General features: G+C 40.7%; 4 protein-coding genes across 4 annotated transcripts; 2 read left to right on the forward strand and 2 right to left on the reverse strand.

Moving 5' to 3' along the window:
- Positions 1-5,530: 5,530 nt before the first annotated feature.
- On the forward strand, positions 5,531-14,475 carry LOC129245274 (AT-rich interactive domain-containing protein 2). The gene is made up of 3 exons (XM_054883353.1): positions 5,531-5,852; positions 5,921-10,295; positions 13,238-14,475. Exons 1-3 carry the CDS (start codon positions 5,575-5,577, stop codon positions 14,432-14,434), a joined length of 5,850 nt encoding a protein of 1,949 aa, XP_054739328.1. The 5' UTR covers positions 5,531-5,574; the 3' UTR covers positions 14,435-14,475.
- Positions 14,476-14,667: 192 nt separating this feature from the next.
- On the reverse strand, positions 14,668-15,903 carry LOC129245282 (uncharacterized). The gene is made up of 2 exons (XM_054883365.1): positions 15,246-15,903; positions 14,668-15,178 (listed from the first exon to the last, which is right to left on the reverse strand). Exons 1-2 carry the CDS (start codon positions 15,823-15,825, stop codon positions 14,721-14,723), a joined length of 1,038 nt encoding a protein of 345 aa, XP_054739340.1. The 5' UTR covers positions 15,826-15,903; the 3' UTR covers positions 14,668-14,720.
- Positions 15,904-22,396: 6,493 nt separating this feature from the next.
- On the reverse strand, positions 22,397-23,986 carry LOC129253207 (uncharacterized). The gene has a single exon (XM_054891492.1). The coding sequence runs from the start codon at positions 23,984-23,986 to the stop codon at positions 22,397-22,399; it is 1,590 nt and encodes a 529-aa protein (XP_054747467.1).
- Positions 23,987-24,913: 927 nt separating this feature from the next.
- Positions 24,914-26,855, forward strand: LOC129235470 (pickpocket protein 28). Its single transcript, XM_054869338.1, has 2 exons — positions 24,914-25,336; positions 25,401-26,855. Exons 1-2 carry the CDS (start codon positions 24,958-24,960, stop codon positions 26,723-26,725), a joined length of 1,704 nt encoding a protein of 567 aa, XP_054725313.1. The 5' UTR covers positions 24,914-24,957; the 3' UTR covers positions 26,726-26,855.
- The last annotated feature ends 525 nt before the right edge of the window (positions 26,856-27,380 follow it).

Consider the following 27,380-nt stretch of genomic DNA (forward strand, 5'->3'; position numbering starts at 1 on the left):
AAATAATAGAAGAACATACATGCGAGTACATACATAAACGTTAAACATACATACACATTAACTAAATAATAGATATGAAGAAAATATATTAGAATATAAACAACCAAAAAAAAAGTATATGAAAAGATTAACATTTTTGTGCATGCAATAAATTTAACAATAAATAATACTAAAAAAATGTAAAAATACTATTAAAATTGCCTATGAAATGTGTTTAATTTTTCTTGGCCAACTGATAACACGTAAGTACTCGTATTGTACATATTATATAAAGGACTTTGCCTTGGGCTCTGAGGCCAACTTCCTTGACCCGGAGCCCGTTCTGTCACTCCCTTGCTCCCTTCTGCAGCCATAAAAGCCAAGGTTACTCTAACCCACAAGCGAGCTTGGCAGGCTGAGAGACTGCAGATGTTACCTGTCATGTCCGACCGACTGTCGCAGCTCCTCCTGTCACTAAGCAGAGGGGACTGTAGGCAGCTGGTTGGACTGATGACGGGCCACTTTCTATAGCACATGGAAAAGGTGGGCATCTCAGACAGTGTACTCTGCCCAGCATGTGGAGAGCAAGATGAGACGGTGGACCACTTTCTGTGCGTCTGCCCGGCCTTCGCTCGAATCAGGCTTGATGTCTTTGGCATTGATGTGTTAAGAAGTGACCACCTTGGCTCCTTAGCACCACAAGATCTATTCAGATTTCTTCGGAGGTCGAGCAGATTTAAAGAAAATTAAAAAGGGAATCCGAGTGCAGTACAATGGACATAATTGTGTTTGAGTGCTGTACTTGCTAGTCTGTCCCGAAAGTAAAGGACTTTTCCAGCGAGACATAAAATTTGTTGTGTAATATTTAAATAAAACATAGAATGAGTGATGGGATTAGTCCAAAGATGTTACAAGAAACGATCAGTACACACGCGGATAAGCTAGGTTTACGATTGCAGAAGTTGTGGGGACCTTTCAGAGAAGGAGACTGTTGGTTACTTTCTCTGTAACTGTCCGGGTGCGGCAGCTGGACGATTAAGGTCACTGGGTGCTCCTTTCTTCGACAGCCTGGGGCAGTGCCAGCCTAAATGTCATCAATCTTCTCCATTATATAAACAGCTCTGGCTGGCTGTAGATATCTATCTGTTGGAGGCCGTAGAATGGTATCAAAACGGCGCTTTAGTGCTACTTGGGAGTACCATTTTACCTACCTACCTACAGGAAACCCAGGACTATATCCTACCATGGCTAGTGGAAATTTTCAAAGTTGTTTAAACTTAGTCCACATTACAGACAGTTGGAGACAGTTCAGATCGTATTCATACCAAAAGTATGTAAGTAGGAGGGGGCATGAATCAACGAAGGATTTTAAACCAATCAGTCTCCCTTCTTTCCTGTTAAAATCTTTTGAAAGTATTTTGGATATACACCTAAGAATCTCATTGGAGAGTTCTGGTATATGAAGTGCACAACATGCGTATCTTGAAGGCAAATCTATGGAGGCAGCACTTCATAACGGCACTTTTGATAACGTTAGCAATGATACAATGCAACGGGCGTTGATAGACTTGTAATTGGGTCATCTCTGTACTAGAAACAGGGGATAATCAGAGCTAATATGGGAAATACCAACAAAACGAAGAGGGTCAGTAGGGAAACTCCACAGATAGGGGTGTTATCGCCATTTCTTAGGTTATGTGTGATAAGCAGACTCTAGATTAAATTTGATTGAGTTGGGGTAAATGTGGTGGCGTACGCTGATGATGTAATGGTAAAGCATCAAGACTGATTCCTAACACGATCAGTGGGATCATTCACGAGGGAGAGTTTTTTAGTATCCGGACATACCATTGCTGCGACTGCAGCTTTGATGATGCATTAACATTTTCAACCCCCTCATCCGCACAAAAAAAAGCATAGGCTTCTAAGTGAGCTCACCTCTTAGGCTACAGACTGTGGCTTAAGTTTGAACCCACGTAAAAAAGAACTCATGATTTTTAGAATTAGATACAAGGTACATAATTTTACTCTACCACTAATCAATGGACAAACTCTCCCAATTTCATCCAGCGCAAAGTACTTGGAGTAATCTTGGACTACAAACTGAGCTGGAAACTGAATGATGAAGAACGGGTAAGAAAAGCAGAAATTGCTCTTTATGCCTGCAAGCGTATGCTTGGAAGAAAAGGGGGTATTCCAGCTAAGTGCACTTTCTGGCTGTATAAGGCAGATATGCGACCAATTTTATCTTACAGATCTGTTGTTTGATGAAAGGCTTCTGTAAGAAATGACAATATCAAGCTGCTTAGCAGAATGCAAAGATCAGCCTGTGGAATTACGGTCGGTGCATCTAGATCATTTACTAGCGTGATTCGTAATGCATTAACACATGATATTCCCGTAGATCTCCATATCCAGCGCATGGAGAGAGAGCATTTAGGTTAAATGAAGTGGGTCGCTGGACAGAAAAAACTTATGGTTATGCCAGGCTGTTATTGCGTCGAAATCAGTTCATCTCGGGGAGGTCTGTTTACATCGTCCCAGGGTGACAACTTCGACACTACAATCTAAACTGATGGCACAAAGCAGAAATAGTCTTACCAGCATGAGAATAAACCTTAAACGTTACCTTAATCTGGGTCCCGGAACATCGGAGCATTGAAGGAAAAGAAAAAGTGGACGAACTGAATAATATTCTTGCAGAATCGTGTGCAGTCAAGAATACAATCTGCTCGAAATCTGCTGTATATGGAGAGACCAGACAACATGCAAAGTTAGCAGAATGTTATGACCCACAAACAATCGTCGACACTGACCAATACGAAACGAAGGGATGCGTTTCCACGACAGTCGGTTCTACGTTACCGAAACGACCCGGATGTATTGTATATCCGGCCAAGGACTGTCACTCCAGCAGCATTCCCCGTATGTAGGTAGGGGGAATGTTTATGCTGCTACAACTACAACAAACGAAGGGATGCCTGCAGACTCACGACAGTAATAACTGGCTTTTGCTACATAAGAGAGCAGGCAGCCAAAATGTGTATCCCTAAGAATATATACTGCCATAGTTGGTATCAACCTGAGAAAAAGGAAACTATCTTCAACTTCCTCTGTGAATGCCCTGCCTTGTCGAAAGCGAGGATTGTAACCCTTGGCAACCCGCCTTTTGAAAACCTCGAAAAGCTGGCCGGTTTAGACGTAAATAACCTCATCAGGTCTCTCAACCGCACAGACTGGATATTGTCGCTAAATAATAACCGTATAACTTGTTGGTAGCAAGAATGTGGCAATGGTGCGGAAGCGCTAATTGGATTCCTGGAATCTGTACAAGGAACTCACCATAACAACAGCCTGCATATACTTTTTGCAGTTAGGTGGTTTAGTGGTTTGAATGACAGAATTGCTATCAGAATTTGAAAAAAAAAAAACAAAAACAATAAACAACACAACAGCAGAAAACAGATAATTTTAGCACTCAAATTACCAAATCCCAAGAAAAAAAAATATAAAATCGACGTTAAATTGCATAAGCAGCAAATTCAGTCGGTCAGACCATTTCGCAAAATTACGCGATTACTGAACTTTACGACCAATAGACCTGATTTGTTCACCAGCTGTGTGACATGTAGCTCTAGTTTTTTATAACCAATAGATCTCAAGTCCATCCAATTCTTGTTAAAAATAATCTTGCCGCATGTCACCGTAGCGAATGTCACCACTCGGTCACTATTTGCGAAAGCAAAAAAATGTCTTTAGTGTGTTGCTGGCCTACAATGAATATTTGGTGTGTATCAAGGCGAATTTAATACAGGTGACAGCAAACACATATAAGTAAAACCCTACTTGTATTTGTTGTTGCGTTTGGTCCAAGCATCACGTCAAAATCAGTAATCAAATGTAAACATACGAATGTGAACATACCAATACATACAAACAAAGCATATCATTTTGACGTAAGCCATACCTACGGCGAAAAATTCAGCTGGGTGAATGCTGTCACCTTAGTAAATCCACCTTGGTGTGTATAGATTAATTCAAGGCAAATCTATTAAAGGTGGTATCGGTAAATCAGCTGATTTGGTTTTTTTTCCTTCGCCGTGTCCATGGCGCTGTCAGCTCAGAGTGAAACAAGGCGAATTCATTATTTGTTTTCTACTTTCCCAATACTTTGCTTTGGCAATCAAAACATGGTTGTTGGTCTAGTGCCATCACCTTTAATGAATGCGCCTTGGATTATTTTAAAAAGCGTGTGCTAAAACAGAAATATCGGGTAGAGACTGCGAATTTCACTGTTAAAAGATATCTGGGGTACGGAATTTCTTGCCATCACTGTCTTAACATCAACTGTCATTTCGTAGGTTGACAACTCAATTTTCACACTTTAACCGCCGATTTGTTTTCTTTTTCTTCTTGGTTTGGATGTCATAGTGACCTGCACTTCGTTGCTGCCTTATTTATTACTTACATTCTCAACTTCAAAAGCAAAATGCTTGCAAATCTTGTTGTTGCACTAGCAAAGTCGCCCCATATGAATTTGCTTCAAGACTCTGATACCAAGGCGAATTGAGTACCTTGGTGGCGCCATTAAAAAACAGTTTCTTTATTTTTCGCGATTTTGACAAGTCTGATGTCAGTTTCCTTTGCAATACAAAACAAACGAACTGAATACGTTTCGCCCATTACAGCAGAAGTAGGTTGACTGACATGCCACATAAGACGTGGGGGTGTGCCACAATGTGTGTGTTGCAAGTGTTGCTCAAAAATAATTTTCTTCAATCTGTTGAAGAAATCAAAGATCTAGGTGTTTAGTTATGCGTTTTACATTACTAAGTAATATAGACTTTACTCTATCTGAAGCGTACCCTGTTCTTGGTTGTATAAGAAGAAATAGCTCGACCTTTGTACCTTTAAGTGGCTATTTACTGGTTTTGTTCGATCTACATTAGAATATGGCACGTTTATGTGGACATCTTACCACCAGTTCTCTATTGACAGAATTTAACGAGTGCAAAAAGTTTTCCTAAAATAAATACATATATATATATAATTGGCGCGTACACCCTTTTTTTGGGGTGATTGGCCGAGCCGAGGGGCGACCCCTATTAGAAAAATGTTTTCCTTAATTTTCGTATTTCTTCGATATTCGAACCAACGTTCTCTCTGTGAATTCCGAATGGTAATCACGCACAAAACCCATTCGTCTACGGCGGCCGCCGTAGTCTATATTTCTCACCGAGATGACATCACAGCGATGTAAATAATCTTGTCAAAGCTCAAGTAATAAACAAGAAAAACTAATTGCATCGAGAACTACAGAAGATCTTGACGCTGCGCGTTAAAGTTTCATCGAATGCGTGTTGCTGATGGAAATGCTGTGATGCCATCGTCGATAACCGCACTATTAGTATATTCAGTTTTAAATCATCCCTGCGGCTTGTTTTAAGTCTCTATAGTTGGCAACGCAGTTGATTAGTAAAGTCTATAGAAGTTAATTTTTCCGCGTTTTTAATTTATTTATTACCTATTTGAATGTTAAAATTTCTGAAAAGTTAAAGATCTAGCAAAGTTAAGTGGGTTGTATTGAAATTCATTATGTCTATGTCAGACGTATTGAAAAACGCGATGCCTATTGGGGCTGATGCCAACAACGCGCCGGAGGTAGTTGACAATGCAGTCTCAAATACACTTACAGGCGTTAGCGGAACACCAATCCGTGCACGAAGTTCGCAAACCATGAACACACCAGCAACAAATTCCGATCTCACCACAAATTCTACTGCAGCAAATACCATTGTTACAAAAGGAAAGGCATTGCCCAAACCCCCAGACGAATTTTATCGCGACGTACAGCAGTTCCACGAGCGTCGTGCGTAAGTACAATTATCGGCATAATATTTCATTCTCACAAATTAATATCAAAAATTTCAATTGTGAATAGAACGCCTATAATGCATGCACCTAAAATTAGCGGACGCGAGGTGGATTTACACAAGCTTTACAGCGAAGTTACTGAGCGCGGCGGTTTCAACAAGGTAAATCAGCGCGACGAGTGGGACGAGGTTTTGCCGGTGTTAGGAATACGCGACAAATGTGTAAACGCTACGGCAGCAGTGAAGTACATTTACAGGCGCTGTCTGGAAAAGTATGAACGACAGACCTTTTTTGGCGAAGATCCAGACAAGTTGGAAGCACTTGAATCCGTTGACGCCATGGAGGGAGGTGGTCGTTCACGTAGCCGCTACCCTACGTCTATATATTCAAGCAGTACGGCAACTGCAAGTGTTAATACCGTGCCGATGTCATACAATTACCGCCAACATGTTGTGAATATGGATCGTCGACGTACATATAAGCTGTCTACCGATTTGCACAAACCATCACCATATGAAAAGATAATGCTGTCGCTTATATCACCACTTCCCAATGAGCAAGACTTCGCCATTAATGTGTGTTCGTTAATGGCAAATGAAAGCAAGCAGACATTAAAGTTAAACGAGTATCCCAAACTCTTGGATGTACTGCTCGCCCACACTGGCGTCTTTACGGACTACACATTGCGAAAACTGTTCCAACACGTTTATACACAAGTACGTGAAAATTCCCTTTTCGAATTTTGGCGCGATTTGTTACACGACAAGCCACAGATTTTGGATTTGTATACAGATGAGCAGGCTATGCGCGAAGCTGGACTCATAGCTGATGAAGATGCAGCTATGGATTCCAAAAAGTTATCATGTTACGAAGATTCCAGCGATTTTGAGTTCTTGAATTTGGGGCGTGGAGAGGGCACACAGGAATATGTGGGCCAACGCGTTCAACAAATTGTGGCTATATTTAGAAATATCAGTTTTTTTGAAGAAAATTTGCCAGTTTTTGCAAAGAGCCGAGCCTTCTTGCGCTTCATAGTGATGGGCGCCAACATACGCTGGGGCAATCTGCACAATCAAATACTGGATATCGCTGGAAATATAGCCACTGAAATTGAACTCTCAGATCCCGCTACGGACGATGTCTCGCGCAGTCTACTGGTAACGCTATGTGACGGCATTGAAAGCATGGATCGTGGAGTCATTATAAATAGTTTGGAGATATTGTATAAGTTGTGTCAAAAGGATAGCAATGAGGACCACATAAATAAGTATATGAATCAACAATTTTATGAAACGGTATGCCAGTTTCTAAGTCTAAATGACATTATGCTACTCATATTTACGCTGGAAGCCATTTATGCGCTGACGTCAATGGGTACTCGATCTTGTCATTTTATAATGCAAGTGCGTGGCATTGTCGACCAACTAGTCTCACTGATCACCGTCGAGGCCCAATCATACGGGCCAGATGGTTGTATCTTAATGAGAGTTGTGGAAACTGTGCCAGGTAATATGTTACCTATTGTGGCGCAAAATATCGCCAATCTACAAAATGCTGCAGTAATTCAGAAGCCACCCACACATGTACTCGCATTACCAACACAATTGCCGGCACCCCAACCGCCTGTCCCTACACCAGTAATACTACCCACATACATTGCTTCTCCGGCAATGCCAAATCCACAGTTACCTACAGTACAATTACCACCAGCCGCAGTAGATTCTGGCCAAAATCAAAAACTGCCAACACAGACCAGTGAACCAGCTGCTACTGCGCAATCAGTTACAGCAGGGCAACAACAACAACCGGGCACATCGCAGCAGCACACATCGACGCCAACACAAGCGCCAACTAATCCGCCGCAAAACTTCACACACGAAGACGAACAATACGCATTGGCATGGTTGGGAGCTACCTTCGAACGTGCCCCAAGCCCAGAGAGTCATGTCGAACAGCAGGAACTGTACCGCATGTATTTAACACATTGTCAAAAGTTCGGTAAGCACTCAGTGGTGAATCATATGCAATTTCCGCGTCTTGTGCGCTTAATTTACAATGGCAGTGTGGGGCCCATGTCTGTGCGCCGCAGCGATGGCTCTGATTTGCCAGGAATGCATTACGTCGGTATACGTTTGCGCGCACAACCTCTACCAATACAATCATCTAAAACTCTGCCAATCCAACCTAAGCCACTGGATATCAAATTGGCAACAAAACCTCCTGGGAATGATAACACCGCCGCAGCTCCAACGTCTGCACGCAAATTGAAAAAGAAGTCCAAGGTGCAGCAAGAAACTCCTGTAACTTCCACGGAAGTGTCAACGTCCTCATCTGCATCTAATAGCAGTATTTCGACAGCTACACAAGAACCAACAAATCCAGAGCAAAATTTTAATGAGGAAGTGTCTACTGGAGCAGCAGCAACAACAACTTCCAGCATCACAAGTCATAGTGGTGCACCCTTATTAATAGTACAGTCCGGAGGAACTGGAATCACTGCAGTTACTCCCTCATTGGCTTTGCCACAAGCCACCGATACAAGTGCGCAACCCTCTTCCTCTCTAATCAAAAGCTTGTTAGCCAACAAAGTGACGCAGCGTCAGCAGAAGAATCAAAAGGAGTTGAATACCACCGCTACTAGCTCACAGTCGCCGGCAAACGCCCTTGCGCAGCAACCTATTAAAGTAGCCAGTACTGCAATAAGTGCATTGGTGAATAATCCACTGATGCAAAATGCATCTGTAAAGGTTGGACAGACCACCATTAAACCGCTGAACCCACAAACTCCATTGGAAAAGAAGCCCATTCTCGAATCTACACCACCACCCTTGGCACCACTTAGTGGCAATAATGTTGCCAAAGACTCCAATGGACGACCAGTGATTATTGCCAATCAGATGTTGGTAGAAATACTCGACAAAAAGGGTGGTGAGCCAACAATACCCGCTACCATCATTAAAAGGAAAATTGAAGACAGCACTGAGCCTGCAAAACGACTCGCTTTGGACCCCTTGATTGGCAAAGAGGACGTGCAAGTGACGCCGTCGAAGAACGCTGCCAATTTATACGCCGAGATGGCTGCGTCCATACTTGAAGATGAGGATCTCGAAGACATACCGCCGCTGCCAGCTACATCAACCGCGCCATCAACATCTACGTCCACGACACAGTCAACATTTACTGAACCCTTGCAACAGCAGCAAATTTTAATTCCAGCTAAAATTCAACAGGCCACAGTTCAGGGTGTACAGCGACAGCTTGTCTTCCAGACGAACCAGCCACCTCAACTGAAGTTGACCACACATAGTGGTGTTGCGCCACCAACACAGATGCCCACAGCCATGGCTACTATAAAAACCGAGCAGGGTCTGCAGACTGTACCGGTTATTCTGCAACAGAAGACGTTGGAACAAACGCAACCACAACAGCTAATACAACAAGTCATCACACAAAACGTACCGCAGGCAATGCCGCAACAACAGCCAACACAGTACGTTCTTGCCACAAATCAACAGGGTCAAACTTATCTTGTGGCACAACAGGCGCAGCCACCACCACCACCGCCACAGCAAACAGTATTGGTCACACAGACACCGCAACAGCAATCGGTTGGGGCAAAAACAATTATTATTTTACAACAACAAACAATGCCTGGTCAACAAACGCACCAACCGCAACCACAACTCATCGGTGGGGGGCCACAAAAAGTGATAATGACAACGTCGCAAGGTCAACAAGTGCTCGTGACGCAGCGCCCACAACCCGCTCTGCCTGTTCCCACAACACAGCAAATTTTCATAAATCCACAAACAGGCACGGCTACACATATTCAACATGTGCCAGTTTCCAGTGGTGGCATAGCAACAAGTGTATCCACCAACAATCAGCTGCTACAGCGTCATCAAATATTAACATCTCAAGCGACAACTATGGCTCCTACACAGCCCGCAACAGGACAGATCTCGCCGTCTTTGCTCTCACAACTCAATCATATTCCAGCTACTATCAAACTACACCAACCTCAAATGCCTGCAACGTCCGTACAGACAGCAGCCCTTCAACATCCATCGGCGACGATTTCGCGCTTAGGAAAGACGGTTTCTATTGTGCAGACTCCACCAGCCTTGGCACCGCCACCACCACCCATTCAAATACCGCAACTGCAACAACATCAGTCGATAATACAACAGCACATCATATCAGGGCCGTCGGAGAAAAGGCAGATGATACTGGGTGGGCGAGCTATTGAAATTAAGGAGACGGTAATCACTCAAGCGCCGCCGCCATCGCAACAAAGTCAATTAAATTCGCAAACGATCATAACAAAACAAGTTTTACCCCAACAACAACAGCAAGCACAGCAAATACGCACTGTCATAGAACAACAACAGCATCCCTCGCTTATTCAGCAGAAATTCACCTTGCAGCCGCAACCACAGAAGGTGAGTGTTTGCGCTCTTTAGAAGGGCTCTATTTTGGTGATTTAAGGCAGTGATGTTATTATTATTTTAAACTGAACTTGAGGTTCACGTGGCCGGCAACTTTTGATTGTGGTATTTATTTTTTCTTGTTAGTAAACAGCCAAAATTAAAAGGCGAGTACTTTTCGTCGGATGATAAGCAATCACCATAAGAGAGTACGCATGCGGGTTTTTTAGCCTCGTAAGTTGGGGGCATAAGAATTAAAATAACGAAAATTTTCTATCTAATAGCAGTTGTCCTTCAGCGATCCCCATCTTTGCATGTATGTGTTCCCGGAGTAATCTGTTTTGCATGTATGGGTCATGTTTTATGCTTCACCGTAAGCGATTATAGGTGCCGCGCCATAACGCCATAACCATAAACGTAGCCGCGTGTATCTATTGAATTTTGGTTTTTCCCCGTAACCATAAGCAACTGTGCAATTCTTTACATTTATTTTGATATTTGCGATAAAAATTTGAATATTGGAAATGACCGACGAAAATTTGTATTGACTTAGTGGAAAATTATCCGTATTTTTATGAAAAATTGCAAATGTTGCCATTAATTCTACTTCAATATCAGCTGAATATTCGCAATCCAAACTGGATAAAGAGGCAAAGCGAATGGGTCTGGTGGTGAACGAGGACAAAACGAAGTACCTCCTGTCTTCAAACAAACAGTCGGCGCACTCGCGTATCGGCACCCACGTCACTGTACACAGCTTTAATTTCGAGGTTGTAAAAGACTTCGTTTATTTAGGAACCAGCATTAACACCGATAACAATGTCAGCCTTGAAATCCTACGTAGAATCTCTCTTGCCAACAAGTGCTACTTTGGACTAAGTAGGCAACTGAGCAGTAAAGTCCTCTCTTGACGAACAAAACTAACACTCTACAAGGCTCTCATCATGCCCGTCCTAACGTATGGCGCAGAAGCTTGAACGATGACAACATCCGATGAAGCGACGCTTGGAGTGTTTGAGAGACAGATTTTTAGAACTTTGCACGTTGGCAACGGCGAATATCGCAAACGATGGAACGATGAGCTGTATGAGCTTTACGACGTCATAGACACAGCGCAGCGAATAAAGATCCAGCGGCTACGTTGGCTGGGTCATGTCGTCCGAATGGATACAACCGCTCCGGCTTTGAAAGTATTCGATGCGGTGCCAGCTGTTGGTAGCAGAGGAAGAGGTAAGCCTCCTCTGCGTTGGAAAGATCAGGTGGAGAAGGACTTGGCTTCACTTGGTGCGTCCAATTGGCGCCGGTTAGCACGAGAAAGAAACGACTGGCGTGCTTTGTTAAACTCGGCCAAAATCGCGTAAGCGGTTATCGCGCCAATTAAGAAGAAGAAGAAGAGTCAATAATTTGCAATTTCCGATTTTTTTTTAATCCTTGATAAATTTCCGTTCGTACCATATATTTATTTATACTTTAATTAAAAACAAAACTCTTACTTCCATTTGGTAAAAACGGTATTTAATTTTTTAATTTCCCCTTTCTTCGTCCTTCTTAAATGCGACCTTTTATAATAGTTGAATCATAGGCCCTTATTATGAGCAACATTCGATCTTCGACTATAGTCGAATATGCTGATCGAACGAATTTTCATTTGTTATTATGGTGCTCATTCGTTGAAGAATAGGACTATTGTGAATTTCGATCGCTCGACGCATTTACAATAGATAATTTTTCTCAGCTGATAAAGCAAATCAAAATAAAAGAAAAGCCGATTGTGTGGAAATTCTTTGCTAACAACAATTTTAAAAGTTAAAAAAAGTATTTTTTGTGAAAATGAGTACAACGGAGTTGTGGTTCGACGATTTATCGGACGATGAAAGATTAGCGGAACTAGCTAGAAGTAGAAAACAGTTGAGGGGCGCATCCAACCCCCTAGAAATGGCTTCCACTGAGTACGTTTAGAATTTTCAAAATGTGTTGACGTATTTAATATTACAGAAATTTCCTTACAGTTTTTTAAAGAACTTTAGATTATCTAAAGAGGCGTTTATGAACCTACTGTCCAGTACAGAAAACCAGTTGCAGCAGTGCACCCGAGCCAAAAGCTCTTCACTATTATCCAAAAAAAGCAACACAAATTATTAATGTGTGTGCAGCTTTGCACAACATTTGCTTGTTTTATAATGTTCAACTTCCGGATGATGCTGAAGATATTGAAATGAAAAATGAAATTCTTAGAATATTATAGAAAAATCTAAAAAGTATTAAATAGAAACCTGTACGCCACAGTTCCTGTTTTATTTTTGTTATAAATTTTCTTTATTCAATTAATCGTCATTCGAAAAAAATATGTATTTCAGTTCCTCTACGTCTTTCAGCCCATGCTTGCCAAGGGAAAATAAAAATGTATTTCTATAAACATCACAAAAAAAAATCCATTATTAACTTTAATCCATTTTGCTGCCGTTCTAACTGGTAGTCCCAAGCAATTCAGCTCCGTTGTAAATTCCTCCCATTTTTTCGCTGCTTGTACTTTGGTGGAAATCCCTTTTGCGAATTGGGGATTCTCTTCCATTAATGCAACTAGCCTTTCTAATTGCTGTTTGGTACTCACGACTTTCGACCTGCATAATATTAACAACATTAGCATATATTTATTATTTGGTTACTATAAAACAATAAATAATCGCAAACAACTTACATTTTAACAAGTTTTCCCACAATACGCTACACAATCGAAAGCAAAATTGCATTCGACTCTAAATTCGGTAAACAACGAAAATTTCGATAGGGTTGCACCGCTCATAATACCAAATTGACATTCGATTTTCGATCTTCGACAACCAACGAATATCGAAGATCGAAAGCAACTCATAATAGGGGCCATAGTCTCCTCCTCCCACTCTAATATTCTGTTTTGAAAAATTAAAATAAATTTTTGCATTATTTGTATCTTTCAGACGAGTGAGCAGTCCAGTTTAATTCAAGCCACTTTGCCGGCCAAACCTCAAGCTGTTGTGCAGACTGTAGTTCAACAACCACCACCTTCACAGTCACCAATTCCATGCAAACCAACGGTTGCTCAACCGGTCAGAGCATCCACACCTCAACAACAACAACAAACTCCAACAGCTGCTAACAACAAAACAGTTTGCTCCGAACCACCACCACTGACACAGACAACACGCCCACCAATGGTTGGCAATCAGCAATCACAGCAGCAGCAGCAGCCGCAGCCACAGAAAGAAGTAACGAAATCAAATGAATCTGCAAATACTATGAACAATTCATCAACGGCAACAACGACAACGAATGCACCGGCAGCCACTACAACAGCTGCTGTGGCGGCAAATTCAAGCACACCGCCCCCACCATCTACAGCCAATTCAGTGCAGATGCCACTAACGAAACCCACACCTCCCATGCCACAGCTGCCACAAGTGCAGTTGCCACCAGGAGTAGCAATACCGCCTTTAGATCCTAACTGGATTTACGTTTGCGATTGGCGTAATTGCCCGCGCCGCAAATACAAATCACTTAACGACCTACAGCATCATGCATGTTCTCAGCATTGTCCGGACCATCTGGATCCGGCGGCGGAAATTTTTTGCCAATGGGGTGTGGGGCCTGGCCTTTGCGATGGTATACCACGAAAACGTTATTCGCTGATGACGCACATCATAGATCGACACTTAACAAACGATAGTTTGCGCGCCGCTATGCAACGACGCATTGCAACGGGTACGGTAAATCTGCAGCCGACCCAAGCACCGGTAACAATCGTGCGCAATGTAGAGGCAGCTCAAGCGCAGGCGCAACGCAATAACTCGGCTTCACCATCACCATCGACTTCGTCATCCTCCTCCGGTTCACATCAAACTGGTGTTGGCAGTGCCACTGGTAGTTCAGCTATGCACGCTATCAAACGACACACAGTGGATTATGTGAATCCCAAAGAATTGATGGATGAAAATGAAGGTCCGGTTACGAAAAGTATACGCCTAACTGCCGCATTGATATTAAGGAATCTCGTTACATACACCAACACAGCTAAACGTAACTTGCGTCGTTATGAGCCGCATCTATCCAATGTAGCTTTGAGCAACGTGGAATCAAGTGGGGCTATTTCGCATATTCTATTCGAGCTAAATAACTAAATGAGCTAATATCAGTTTGAGTGGACAATATTCCGAAATTTTTTCTAAACAAAACAAAACTGTATTTCTTAATGTTTTTACTATTTAGTTTTATATTTAGGCGTAACGTTAAATGGTATTTCTGATAGATTGCTTACAGTGGTTATTGGTGTAACCATTAATCTGGCCTTTCTAAGTGTACCAAGTAGCAGTAAAGTACAGTCAATACTTTATTCAATTATAATTAAAAACAAAAAAAAAACTAATTTGGTTTTATTTCTCGGCTGGAAGGTTATCTTGGTTTTACCTATGGCAATTCTAAATCGAGTAAATTATGTTTGAGCGTACGGAGTATATTTTCATATTTTTTCAATTTCTCAGTGAGCTCTAATTTTTCCTCTACATAATACCCTTTGGTCATTTGTACGTACTCTTCGCCCTTTAAAACAAAGCTTGTGACAGATTGTGGGTCTATCAGTGTATCCGGGTCGATTTTCTGAGATTCAGAATCATGAGTTGGTTTTTTGTTTTGTAGTCGCATGTGTTTGTTATGTTCCTCACTGTCCTGCTTTTTGCTGCGTTTCGATACAGTAGTAACATTATCACATCCTTTTTCCCTTAGTGTTGTAATTTTTGATGTGCAAATTTTGGAGCTGGTAGGCTCTTGGGTTTCATCACTGTCAGAACTTGGTTTGCGTTTTTTAGCGGCGTGCATTTGTATGCGTTTAACAAATTTTTCGTTATGTACGGTGTGTGGTACCACTTCTATAACAAAATTTTAAATTATTTTTATATCAAAATTTTAACATCTTTTTCTATCTAATTTATTTACCAGTCAAAAGGTCATCATCATAATCGATTGCAACGTCATATTCGTTTACCATTTCCGCAACGTGCTCTTCTTCCCTCATTGTTGTTGATTCCACACAATAATCTGGATTACTGCTCTCCAATTTTTCAAATTCTAGCATTACATCTTCGTCGTCATCCTCACATGAACTTTCCTTAAGTCTAATGAGCGCTGAACGATCATTTGAGTTTCTTTGTGTTGAAAATTCTATTTCTGAATCCAATTCCTCAGCTACATCAACTAACGCATCTTCGAATTCCTTATTAGCATTATCCCTACATTCGATATCACTACTCCCTTCACAATAGGGGTACGGTACTGCTGTGTTGGTCAGACACATTCGTCGGGAGCTTCTTATTAAATATTTATCATCAAAATGTTCAGAACACATATGCATTTGTGTTTCCGGTAATCCAACTTGTACATTACCCCGTTTCATCCATTGCTCATATCGCCTTGGATCTTTTGGGAAACGAAAAATTGTGAATTGCTTATGGCCGCAAGGTAAACTATTGTATGTATAATTCTCGCAGCCTTTATAAACACAAGCTTTATAAAGCATTATAGCGGAAGAGAAATCTCTAATTTTATGTCTTCAAACAATACCAAAGAAACAATAGTTGTTTTGACAGAAGTTAGTTCGGAGTTGTAAACAAAATTTGCCTATTCGTTGCTTTCAATTCATCCTAAAATGAGCAACGAGTAAATATGCGTTGCCAACTAAACTAAATAATATTTTTATTTATCCCGCCAAACCAATGGTTCCATGTTAGAAGTCCACGCAAGTGGGGAAAGTTACTGATCGCCATTCACTTGGGAGTGGCCAGGACGATTCTTCTACATATGGTTCAAGCAGCTCACAACGTCCGGGATTAGCCCACGTATCCTCTGGTTAGCTTTCGAACACCCGTTCGGGAGTGAGCTAACGTGAGAAGGCGAAGCATCCCAGCATAGCTGGTTGTGCGCTGGGCTTGGGACCCGCCACTTAAAAATCCGAGGACCCAACATTGACTCGGATCATTACCTTGTTGCAGCCAAACTGCGCACACGCCTCTGTGCAGCAAAAAACGTACATCTACCTACGCAAAGAATGTTCGACATCGAAAAGCTGCAATCACAACAGACAGCCAGAAGATTCGCCACTCGACTCTCACTCCTGCTCTCAGAGAGCACTTCCCAACAAACCGGCATGCACGAGCAATGGAGCAACATTTCTCGTTCTCTACGTACCGCCGCCGAAGAAGAAATCGGATTCCGGCGAGCCCGAAAAAACAATTGGTACGACGAGGAATGTCATGCTGCCGCAGAAAGAAAGGATGCCGCCTATAGAGCTACGCTGCGATCGGGCGCAACGCGAGCCATGCGGGATCGCTACAGAGAGCTGAAAAAGGAAGAGAGACGTATTATCCGAAAGAACAACTCCCGAAAATTCTTCCAGAAAGTTCGGCGGCTTACAGAAGGTTTTAAGACCGGGGCGTTTTCCTGTAAGAACAAAGACGGCGATCTGGTGACTGACGTACAGAGCAATCTTAAATTATGGAGGGAACACTTCTCGAACCTGTTAAACAGTGACAGCTGCGCATGTCGTAGAGAATGTGAAGATCCCGATACCCCAATCGATGACGACGGAATTGTCGTTCCGTTACCCGACCATGACGAGGTGAGAATAGCAATATCACGGCTAAAGAACAACAAAGCCGCGGGCGCCGACGGACTGCCGGCTGAGCTATTCAAACATGGCGGCGAGGAGCTGGTAAGGTGCATGCATCGGCTCCTATGCAAAATATGGTCGGATGAAAGCATGCCTGCCGATTGGAATTTAAGTGTGCTCTGCCCAATCCATAAGAAGGGCGACCCTGCAATTTGTGCCAATTCCCGCCGGATTAGTCTTCTAAATATCGCCTATAAGGTTCTAGCGAGCGTATTGTGTGAAAGGCTGAAGCCCACCGTCAACCAACTGATTGGACCTTATCAGTGTGGCTTCAGACCTGGAAAGTCTACCATTGACCAAATATTCACAATACGCCAAATCTTGGAAAAGACCCATGAAAGGAGAATCGACACACACCACCTTTTCGTCGACTTCAAAGCTGCATTCGACAGTACGGAAAGGAGTTACCTGTAGGCCGCGATGTCTGAATTTGGTATCCCCGCAAAACTAATACGGCTATGCAAGACGACGTTGCTCAACACCAGCAGCGCCGTCAGAATTGGGAAGGACCTCTCCGAGCCGTTTGATACCAAACGAGGTTTCAGACAGGGTGACTCGCTGTCGTGTGACTTCTTTAACCTGATGTTGGAGAGCATCGTACGAGCCGCAGAACTTAATCGCTCAGGCACAATATTTTATAAGAGCGTACAATTGTTGGCGTATGCCGATGATATCGATATCATGGGCCTTAACAACCGCGCTGTTAGTTCTGCCTTCTCCAAACTGGATAAAGAGGCAAAGCGAATGGGTTTGGTGGTGAACGAGGACAAAACGAAGTACCTCCTGTCTTCAAACAAACAGTCGGCGCACTCGCGTATCGGCACCCTCGTCACTGTAGACAGTTATAATTTCGAGGTTGTAAAAGACTTCGTTTATTTAGGAACCAGCATTAACACCGATAACAATGTCAGCCTTGAAATCCAACGTAGAATCTCTCTTGCTAACAAGTGCTACTTTGGACTAAGTAGGCAACTGAGCAGTAAAGTCCTCTCTCGACGAACAAAACTAACACTCTACAAGGCTCTCATCATGCCCGTCCTAACGTATGGCGCAGAAGCTTGAACGATGACAACATCCGATGAAGCGACGCTTGGAGTGTTTGAGAGACAGATTTTTAGAACTTTGCACGTTGGCAACGGCGAATATCGCAAACGATGGAACGATGAGCTGTATGAGCTTTACGACGTCATAGACACAGCGCAGCGAATAAAGATCCAGCGGCTACGTTGGCTGGGTCATGTCGTCCGAATGGATACAACCGCTCCGGCTTTGAAAGTATTCGATGCGGTGCCAGCTGTTGGTAGCAGAGGAAGAGGTAAGCCTCCTCTGCGTTGGAAAGATCAGGTGGAGAAGGACTTGACTTCACTTGGTGTGTCCAATTGGCGCCGGTTAGCACGAGAAAGAAACGACTGGCGCGCTTTGTTAAACTCGGCCAAAATCGCGTAAGCGGTTATCGCGCCAATTAAGAAGAAGAAGAAACCAATAATAAATATAATAAATGCAATGTTATAATATAAATATTATAGTTCGGCCGCCGAATTAATTAGAGTGTGACTACCATTCGTAAATGTATAGGTTCGAATCTCCGTGCATCAAACCCCAAAATAACAGAAGAGCTGAAGTTTACTAGAAGTCCAGTGATTTTAAACTTGAAAGTTAGTTTGGGAGGTGTACAATAAATTTCATATTTCATATTCATACAAATATTATGCAAGTCCTCCGCAAAACAGTGTTCCTAATCCATAACGAAAGTGTACAACTTTTTTTTTTTTTTGGAATTTGAGATGTGTTTGGCGGGATTTTACATCCACAAAAAGCCAGGGTGTTCAACGTTTGGTATTGAAAAATACCTATTTTCGGTATGCAAAACTAAGTGCTCTGGCGCATCAAAGTTTTGAGAGTGACATTATTTAAAAGGAAAGGTTGGCAGCACCAAGAAATGCAATAAAAGACTTAAAGACTTCATTGTTTTTAAATATTGAAACGAGGTCCGTGTATGAATCAAAAAAAGCTGTAATTTGTTCTGATGTGATTAAGGAGTGGACAGTTAAAGATTCTGTGAACGTAAGAGTTAATTTCACCGCACATACAAAGATCAGTGTCATTTGCCCCTATTTTGTGCAAATATACGCTGTCATAAGTACATCCTACTAGTATTCTATTTACCATTTTGATAATTTTGACATCAAAGGAAGCTTTATGAAACCAAGGTTTTGTCGGCAAGCAATCATGCAGTTTGGTAAAAAGGTTTGGTTTTTCTTCTGAGAAAGAACGAAAGCCGTCATACCAATCCTTGAATATTAAATTTCTTATAATTCTGAGTGCCTCTTCAAAAGTGAATTCTACGCTCAATATTGAGCCGTAGCAAACAGCTTTTTTTGCAATAGCATCGGCTCTTTCATTTATTGGAATACCAACATGTCCAGGCGTGCAAATCACCCGAACACTGTCAAAACCGTATTCATTTACTTTTTGTTTAAAAAGAGTAACACAGCAGTTGTTGGAGCTTGCTTTCTTGAGCAGCAGACATGAACTCAGACTATCAGTAAAAATACAGATCTTGCTCATTTTGCATTCTTTCGCAATATCTAAGGCCTTAAGCAAGGCCCACAACTCACCAAAAGTGGAGGAGGTTCGCATTTCTATTTTAAACAAATGCTCCGTGTTGTTCGTAACATTAAAAATGCCACACCCAACGGCATTAAGCTCAACAGACGCATCAGTTGCCAGAAGATCGACACCATTACGCTTGAGTTCATCGATTTTTTTAGCAAAAATAGCTTTAATTTCATGATTAGAAAATTTGCTTTTCGCTCTCGACAAGGAGTCGTCTATCACCACCAAGTTTTCACAGTTTACGGTCATTAATTTTACATTGGTATTCACAAAAATCTCTTCAAATTTTTTGAAAACAAAGCTATAACTGGATTTAACCTCTGCAGAGTTTTCAATCATTTTGTAAATGCTAGAGTTTGTTTGTTTTAATTTCACGATTTCTTTGGCCGTAAGCCAAAGAGATCTTTCAGTGGGTGGTAACTCATAGGCGACAGCATACAACAATGGAACTGGTGTAGCTGGAGGAACCCCTAAACTTCTCCTAAGGAAGCAATTCTGAAAGGTAGTAATCTTTCTGATCACAGTCTTATTTGCATGACCGGTGGTGGTCCTACAATACTCAATTTTTGATCTTATAAAGCTTCTATAGAACTTCATAGCAGTCTGAGGGTGTAACCCAGCCCTGACAGAAGTCAACATCTTGAAAAAATTTAAATTGAAGGCCGAGTCCTTGATTATCTGATCATAGTGCGTTCCTAGGGTTAGTGATGAGCTTATTACTCGACCAAGGAACTTGATACTTTTTGTCTGTTTAATCATCACACTGCCAAAATTATTGTTCCGAGTTTTACGGTTTCCCTTTGCAACATACATCAGGTTGCATTTCTCAAGGTTGAATGACAGATTTAACGTATTTGCCACAAGATTAAACTCTCGAACTTTACTGTGGAGATTGGCCTCAGCCAAATCAAAATCTCTATGATATGAGGCAATAATAAAATCATCCGCAAATTGATAGATAGCGGTACAACTATCCTGAATATCGTGCAACTTAGCCGTATAGACATTAAAAAGTATAGGCGATAAACAGTTACCTTGGGGTAAGCCGTCACTTACAACAACCGAATCCGTACCAATTTTTAGGACTCTATTGGATAGGAAGTTCGCAATCCAGGACGTGTAATGACCCTCTATGCCTTTTTTTCTGAGTATATCAACTAACAGATTACCCCTTACACAGTTATAGGCATTTTCTATATCCAAAGTAAGGAGTATAACCTTAAGACCTCTATTTTTCCATATAGCAATTTCATGTTGTAATTGATTGATGCACATAGCAGCCGATCTATCCTTCCTGTACGCAAAAGAGTTCCAAGGGAGGGCGCGACTCCCATCAAAGGCATCGGTTATTCTTAGCTTGAGCATTTGGTTAACTTTAACATGACTGAAATCAAGGAAATAGGTCTGAAATTTTTGAAGTCTGTGAGGTCTTTATCTTTTTTTGGAATGGGAACAATCTTAATACATCTCCACGATTCTCTAATATTATTTGCAAGAAAAGCATCATTTAGAGCTGTTAGAAGGTTGCATAAGCTTTTGTCAGAGGGAGCGCGAATCATGTCGTAGGTTATTCCATCACAGCCTCCTGCTGAGCGCCGTTTTTTGGCATTAAGCACCGTGACCACTTCATCATACTGAAAGGCTAGCCTGGATACAGGAGTTGTATTAGGTAATTCCTGCCAGACAGCAGAGTTGGGTGGTACCTGTGATTTCAAATGCTTAAGGTACACATCATTATTGTCTGAGTTCCACTTAGAGTCTGCAGAGTATCCATTTACTCCTCTAAGGCATTTAACAAAATTCCACGCCTCTCTCGAATTTGAATTACAATTCAGCTCCGCTATTTTTTCCTCAAAATTTTCTTTTTTGGCCTCTTTTACTTCAGCTTGCCACACCTTCTTGCGTTGCAAAGCTACTTCCAAATTTTCCGGAGATGGGTAGTGTTTAGCTTTTTTGTAAGCAGCAACAAGTAGACGATAGGACTTGGCTAGTCCCTCATTCCACCAAGCCTTTGGTTTGCATTTCTCAGACCAACGGAAGGTGGCAGCAGATATTTCTTCTTGAAGTTTATTTTCAATCATTTCGAAACATGGATCAAAGGAAATATCCCCTAAGGCATTTAGAAGCTTCTTTTTGGCCAGAAATTTGGGATTGTTCATACTAACTTTGGAGAACTCTATTAGAATTGGGAAATGGTGGCTACCACCAAGCTGAAAAGGCAGAAGATTCCAAGTACAGTTGGTAGGAGCATTTGTGAAGGTTAGATCCAAAACCGACCCATCGGTCCTGTTTAGATCTCTTTTAAAAGTAAAACAAGAATTGTTCAGACACCAGAAATCGGATGAATTTACAAGTTCAACCAATTTCTTACCTCTGGGTGAATTTAAACTGTCACCCCATACAGTCGATCTGGCATTGAAATCCCCACAAATTAACACATTTCTAAAACCGTTTAGAAACTGAAACAACCTTTTGACTTCGGTCGCAAATTCATTTAAGTGTAGACTTGGAGGGAAGTACTTAGACCGCACAAATTACAAAGTTTGGGTTTAAATTAACCGTCTTTGCAACAATTATATCCAGATTAGAAGCAAAAGTTATGCTCCTGAATTGAATTTGTTTTTTCAGGGCTATGGCAACACCCCCATAGCGATCTGGTCTGTTTTTTCTAATGATATTAAAATTGATAAATTTTCTACATTTATTTTCATTATACCCAAATATTTCACTAAGACAAACCACATCAACACGATTATTATTAATATAATAATCAATATTGTCTATATTTGTCTTCAAAGATTGGCAATTATATTGCAGACATTTCATCTAATGAATCTACTGATGCCGAACCGCACTTAGAAAGTGCTACGTCTCGATTAGCCAAAATCTGATCCCTCATACCTCTCAGTTTGGTGACCTGGGCAAGGGTCTCAGTATCATTTAGTCTTACACAAGTAGCTTTAGCTATCTTCACTAGCTCCCATAACACCTTTTCTAGCTGGGAAGTAATTTGATAGTCTTGTCTTTCAAAGACTGGAACCACACGAGGCTTAGTATTTTTGTTCAAGACTTTATCAGGCTTGACAGAAGATTGTTTGGGAATTGCACCCTTCTTGACAACTGAGCTATATTTCTTTTTTGTCAAGGAACGATTTATGACTTCATTAGAGTCGATCATGTTGTCGTTCTCAACCAGTACCGGAAAATCCGTATCTTCAACATCTAAGACATCGAAGCGGTTGTTGCTTCTCGGAAAGAAAGTATTTAGCACTTCTTTACGCGATAACTTTTTTACTGTTTTCAATTTATTAATTTCATTCTCCTTCTTCCATACTGGACACTTCTCCCTATCTGAATATTTATGGTCGTTACCTTTGCATAGAATGCATTGAGTTATTTTGCAGGGCGGTATACAAACTTCCGTACTTCCACAGAGCAAGCAGCGTTTACTACTTTTACAGCCTTTTTGTGTGTGTCCTAATCTTCCACAGTTGTAGCATTGTCTAACAGATGGATAGTAATGTTCTACTTGAAAATTTGTATACTCAAGCTTCACATCCTTAGGTAGGCTGTTGCCCAAAAATCCCAGCTTAACTGAGAAGGTTGGGAGAAATTTGCTTGAATCCTCCGGATCACGTCTAAGGAAACGTTGTACGAAGTTTACCTTGCTAGCGGACTTTATATCTCTCAGAATTTCTTCATTTGAAAGGTAAAGCGCAACTCCTCGAATTACGCCATATGTTTCAAAGGCCGTTCTGGGAATGAACGGCTTAAGTTTCATTTTTAGAATGTCATTGTTGGTGACGAAATTATTTGCCGATTTGGGATTGCAGAAGAATACCTTATATAAGGTGACACCAACTGCTTCAATTATATCAATACCCTGTATTTTTAAGTGACGGATATGCTGATATAGGCTCATGCCATTTCTAATTTTGATATTTTTGAATAGGTCACACTCTGAGGTGTCTACCAATACAAAAGGTTTGCCTATAAAATTTGATGGATAGTAAACGGAGCTATCAGATTTGTTTGTATTTTGGATTTTTTTGGTAGTTGCATTTTTCTCAACTGTACCAGTTTCAGCATTAGAAATAGTTTGCATTTTTACGGAGTCTTTCGAAGATTTTACAACCTCACACTCCATCATCTCCTCACTCTCATTTCCATCTGACTGAGATCCACTCTTCTCAACCGAAGCATGTGTCTTGGTCGGATCAAGAACATGTTTCACTCTTTTTTTCTTAAATATATCGCTTTGACCTTTATTTTTAGTCTTTCGCAGATTTGTATCTACTTTATCACTAGCAGGTTTATGGATCAGAGATTCATTGCTAGCGCAAAATTCCTCAAAATCCTCTGCTGAGCACGATGCCGAAGGCGTTGAGGACGCCATCACATCACCTTTTTTGCGGCTTACCGCAGGCACTTTTGCGGTAGGACAACTCTATACGTTAGCCTTTCAGGTAGAAATTCCAGGAAGTAATAAAAAAAACACGTGGTTTTCACAAACAGAACTATTACAGCGCTATACACCGAATTCCGCGAAAAAAAAATGTCACTATCTATTGTATTTTCTATTTCACTACGCCTTTTCTTTTTTTCCAAATGAAACCAGAGCACTGAGAAAAAACACACCGATCACAGCTGTGTCACGAATGCGACTGAGTGTACAACTTTAAAACAAAATTCATCATTACTATGAATATTTAAACACTTGAATGTATGTATGCACCAATCACTCCTAAATAAAAACCGAATTGAAAACTTACGTAGAAACCCAATGGATAACGTTCAATAGCAGTACAAATGCCGTTAGAACGAAAACAATGAATGAATTGTTAATAGTTATTGTTATTGAATCATGCTTATTACCAAAAAGAGAAATATCGGTTCCCGGTCACCAAATGTCGAATGAAAACGAAAAATCTCGTTCCTGGGCGTCTATTTGTGGTACAAGATAGATACGCACGTCGTGTGTAGCAAATAGCAAGAAGAGCTCAGCCAAACGGAAGTGTACGCGCCTATTATTTATTTACTCAATGATGTAATTCCTCCATTTGTGAAACAACATCAAGATACACACCACAAATAGGAGGAGGAGCCTGGCCAAACACCCAAAAAAGGATGAAAGCGCCAGATATATATATAACTAATGATGTAAATCGTTATTAAGTACATCTCATATATCCGACTGTGGGAGGAATCTGCAATAAATACATAAAAAAATATACAAATCAGTAAAGTAATATTTCTTCTGATATGGCAGCATGATCGATTTCCATATTTGTATTTACATGCCTACCGTTATTAGTTAAAATTTGTTAGTAATTTTAGTAAATGGGGAGAGTTGAACAATATTAAAAAATGAACAATATGAACTTAAGTTGTAATAAAATGGACTCTGATTTCAAAGGAAAAAGAAACAATTTGATCAGAAATACGCCACAACGAAAAACATTGGTAAAAGGTATTAAAGAAATGTTCTTCGAATACTGTTCCAATACATCAATTCATGGCATCCAATACTTTGGACAACACCGCCCATGGATGGAAAATATATTTTGGTTATGTGTGTTCTTGGCTTCAATATACTGTTGTTCCAATCTAATACTCAGCGTTTATATAAAATGGAATGAAACTCCTGTGATCGTGAGTTTTTCTGAGAAATCCACACCTGTCTGGAGCATACCGTTTCCAGCAATTACTATTTGCTCGGAAACCAAGAGAGTCCTTAAAACAGAAGGTATGTAGAATAAATATAAGAGCTTGCATATGAATCCCCAATTATTGTAATTTTTTAAACAAAGGTGTAACTTATGCCCAATTCACCAAAGATTTACAAAATCATATAAAGATGCGACGGCGCTTTGAACCGAAAAACATTAGTGATATAGAGTTGGAAGAATTCCGTACGCTTCTGCATATATGCAATACTCAACTTATTGAACGTGGTACCCGGATTCTCTCTACTGATCTGATAGATTACTTCAGCGTATTGAATAAAATGACACCGGAGTTTAGTCGATATTTCTTCTATTGCAAATGGTTTAGTCACTTTGGTGAATGTGATGAACTTTTCACACGCACTTACACCGAAGAAGGTATTTGCTACACTTTTAATGGCCTCAACGCCACTGATATTTATCGTGAAAACACTGTCCAATATCAGCGTATGGGATTCCAAAACTTTTCCAAGCATAATATAATATTGAAACGACCTCTTAAGTGGTCATTGCAAGATGGTTATACGCCTGACAGTGGTATTAAATCGTATCCGGCACGTGTTTTGGGTGCGGGAGCTCGAGCAGGGCTGTTTATTGCACTACAAAGTTTTCGTCAAGAAGTCGATTATGTATGCCGGGGCCCAATACAGGGTTTCAAAGTATCGCTGCATTCACCCGATGATGTGCCGTTGGTTTCAAATCAGTTTGTACGCATTCCTATGAGCAAGGAAGTGCTTATAGCTGTTAAACCAAACATGATCACCACGTCATCAGGCATTGCAGATTACCCACCACAAAGACGCCAATGCTTTTTGAAAAATGAAAGGACACTAAAATTCTTTAAAGTGTATACCCAAAATAATTGCGCGCTCGAATGCTTAACAAATTTAACATTAGCTAAATGTGGGTGTGTCAAGTTTTCCATGCCACGTACGTTGGACATGCCTGTATGTGGCGAAAATAAGATATTTTGTTACGATAAAGCGGAAGACATTCTACTACTAAGAGAATTTCGTCAAGGCCTTAAAGAATCACGGCTTGAATATTTGGGCACCACGGAATGTAATTGTCTGCCGGCCTGCACCTCGCTTATTTACAATACCGAGATATCGCAAGGTAATTTTGATTTGGATGAGATGTTAAAGGCAGCTAATGATACTTCCTTCTATGAGGAGTTCCCTGGGTCACAGATGTCACGACTATCAATATATTTCAAGGAACGTCAGTTTATAACGTCTAAGAGATCCGAGCTGTATGGCAGAACAGACTTTTTAGCAAATTGTGGTGGAATTTTTGGTCTGTTCATGGGTTTCTCTATGCTAAGTTTGGTTGAACTGTTTTACCATATTTCCCTACGTTTATGGAATAATCTGCATCGTTTGGCAGGGCCACAAACACCAATACTGTAAATAAGCGAATGATATGTTAGAAATTTAAGTGCTTGTGCGCAAGTCCATGTATATATAAATGTTATAATATTTAGTATTACGTATTTTGTCGGTTATTTTGTCTCATATTCTTTAGTTATTACAATATATTTTTATTTCATATTTGTTTGTATTTTATTATTGCTGAAGCTCAAAATTTATTCAATTTTAAACTAAAACATAGTAACGTTAGTGAAAGTTGTATTTATTGTGAACATCCAAATAAATATTTATTTAGTACAGAAAATAATTATTTATTCTATTAGATGTATATTAAAAAGCGCAATCGGCAGTTGTATGATGGATATTTTTTTAAGATGCCGAAGCTATAATTTTATATACAAAACATTACCATCGAGAAATGTAATATCTTCTATATTTCAAGTTACCAAACTTGGAGATCTATTCTTATTCTATCGTGTGTTTTTTAAGATCTTAAGATAAATAAAACTATTGTTGGAATGAATTTTATTATAATCTGGTAGATAATTCCATGGCACTTATTTTTTTTAATATGATATTTGGCATATGTCAGCCAAAGCTACGAGTTACATGATCGATTCGATCAGTCCAGTTTTTGACTACTTCTTCCAATAAATCTAAATTGGCCCGCCAAATCAGCAAAAGTGGTAATTTG

The sequence above is a fragment of the Anastrepha obliqua genome, chromosome 1, assembly GCF_027943255.1.
Source record: "Anastrepha obliqua isolate idAnaObli1 chromosome 1, idAnaObli1_1.0, whole genome shotgun sequence".
Classification (NCBI taxonomy): Eukaryota; Metazoa; Arthropoda; class Insecta; order Diptera; family Tephritidae; genus Anastrepha; species Anastrepha obliqua.

Excerpts from the sequence above, each read along its gene's own strand:
- LOC129245274 (XM_054883353.1), top strand. The coding sequence starts at position 5,575 with ATGTCTATGTCAGACGTATTGAAAAACGCGATGCCTATTGGGGCTGAT. Across the intron at positions 5,853-5,920 it reads CAGTTCCACGAGCGTCGTGC|AACGCCTATAATGCATGCAC; the intron begins GTAAGTACAATT and ends AATTGTGAATAG. Across the intron at positions 10,296-13,237 it reads TGCAGCCGCAACCACAGAAG|ACGAGTGAGCAGTCCAGTTT; the intron begins GTGAGTGTTTGC and ends TGTATCTTTCAG.
- LOC129245282 (XM_054883365.1), bottom strand. The coding sequence starts at position 15,825 with ATGCTTTATAAAGCTTGTGTTTATAAAGGCTGCGAGAATTATACATAC. Across the intron at positions 15,179-15,245 it reads TGATGATGACCTTTTGACTG|AAGTGGTACCACACACCGTA; the intron begins GTAAATAAATTA and ends ATTTTGTTATAG.
- LOC129253207 (XM_054891492.1), bottom strand. The coding sequence starts at position 23,986 with ATGGCGTCCTCAACGCCTTCGGCATCGTGCTCAGCAGAGGATTTTGAG.
- LOC129235470 (XM_054869338.1), top strand. The coding sequence starts at position 24,958 with ATGAACAATATGAACTTAAGTTGTAATAAAATGGACTCTGATTTCAAA. Across the intron at positions 25,337-25,400 it reads GAGAGTCCTTAAAACAGAAG|GTGTAACTTATGCCCAATTC; the intron begins GTATGTAGAATA and ends TTTTAAACAAAG.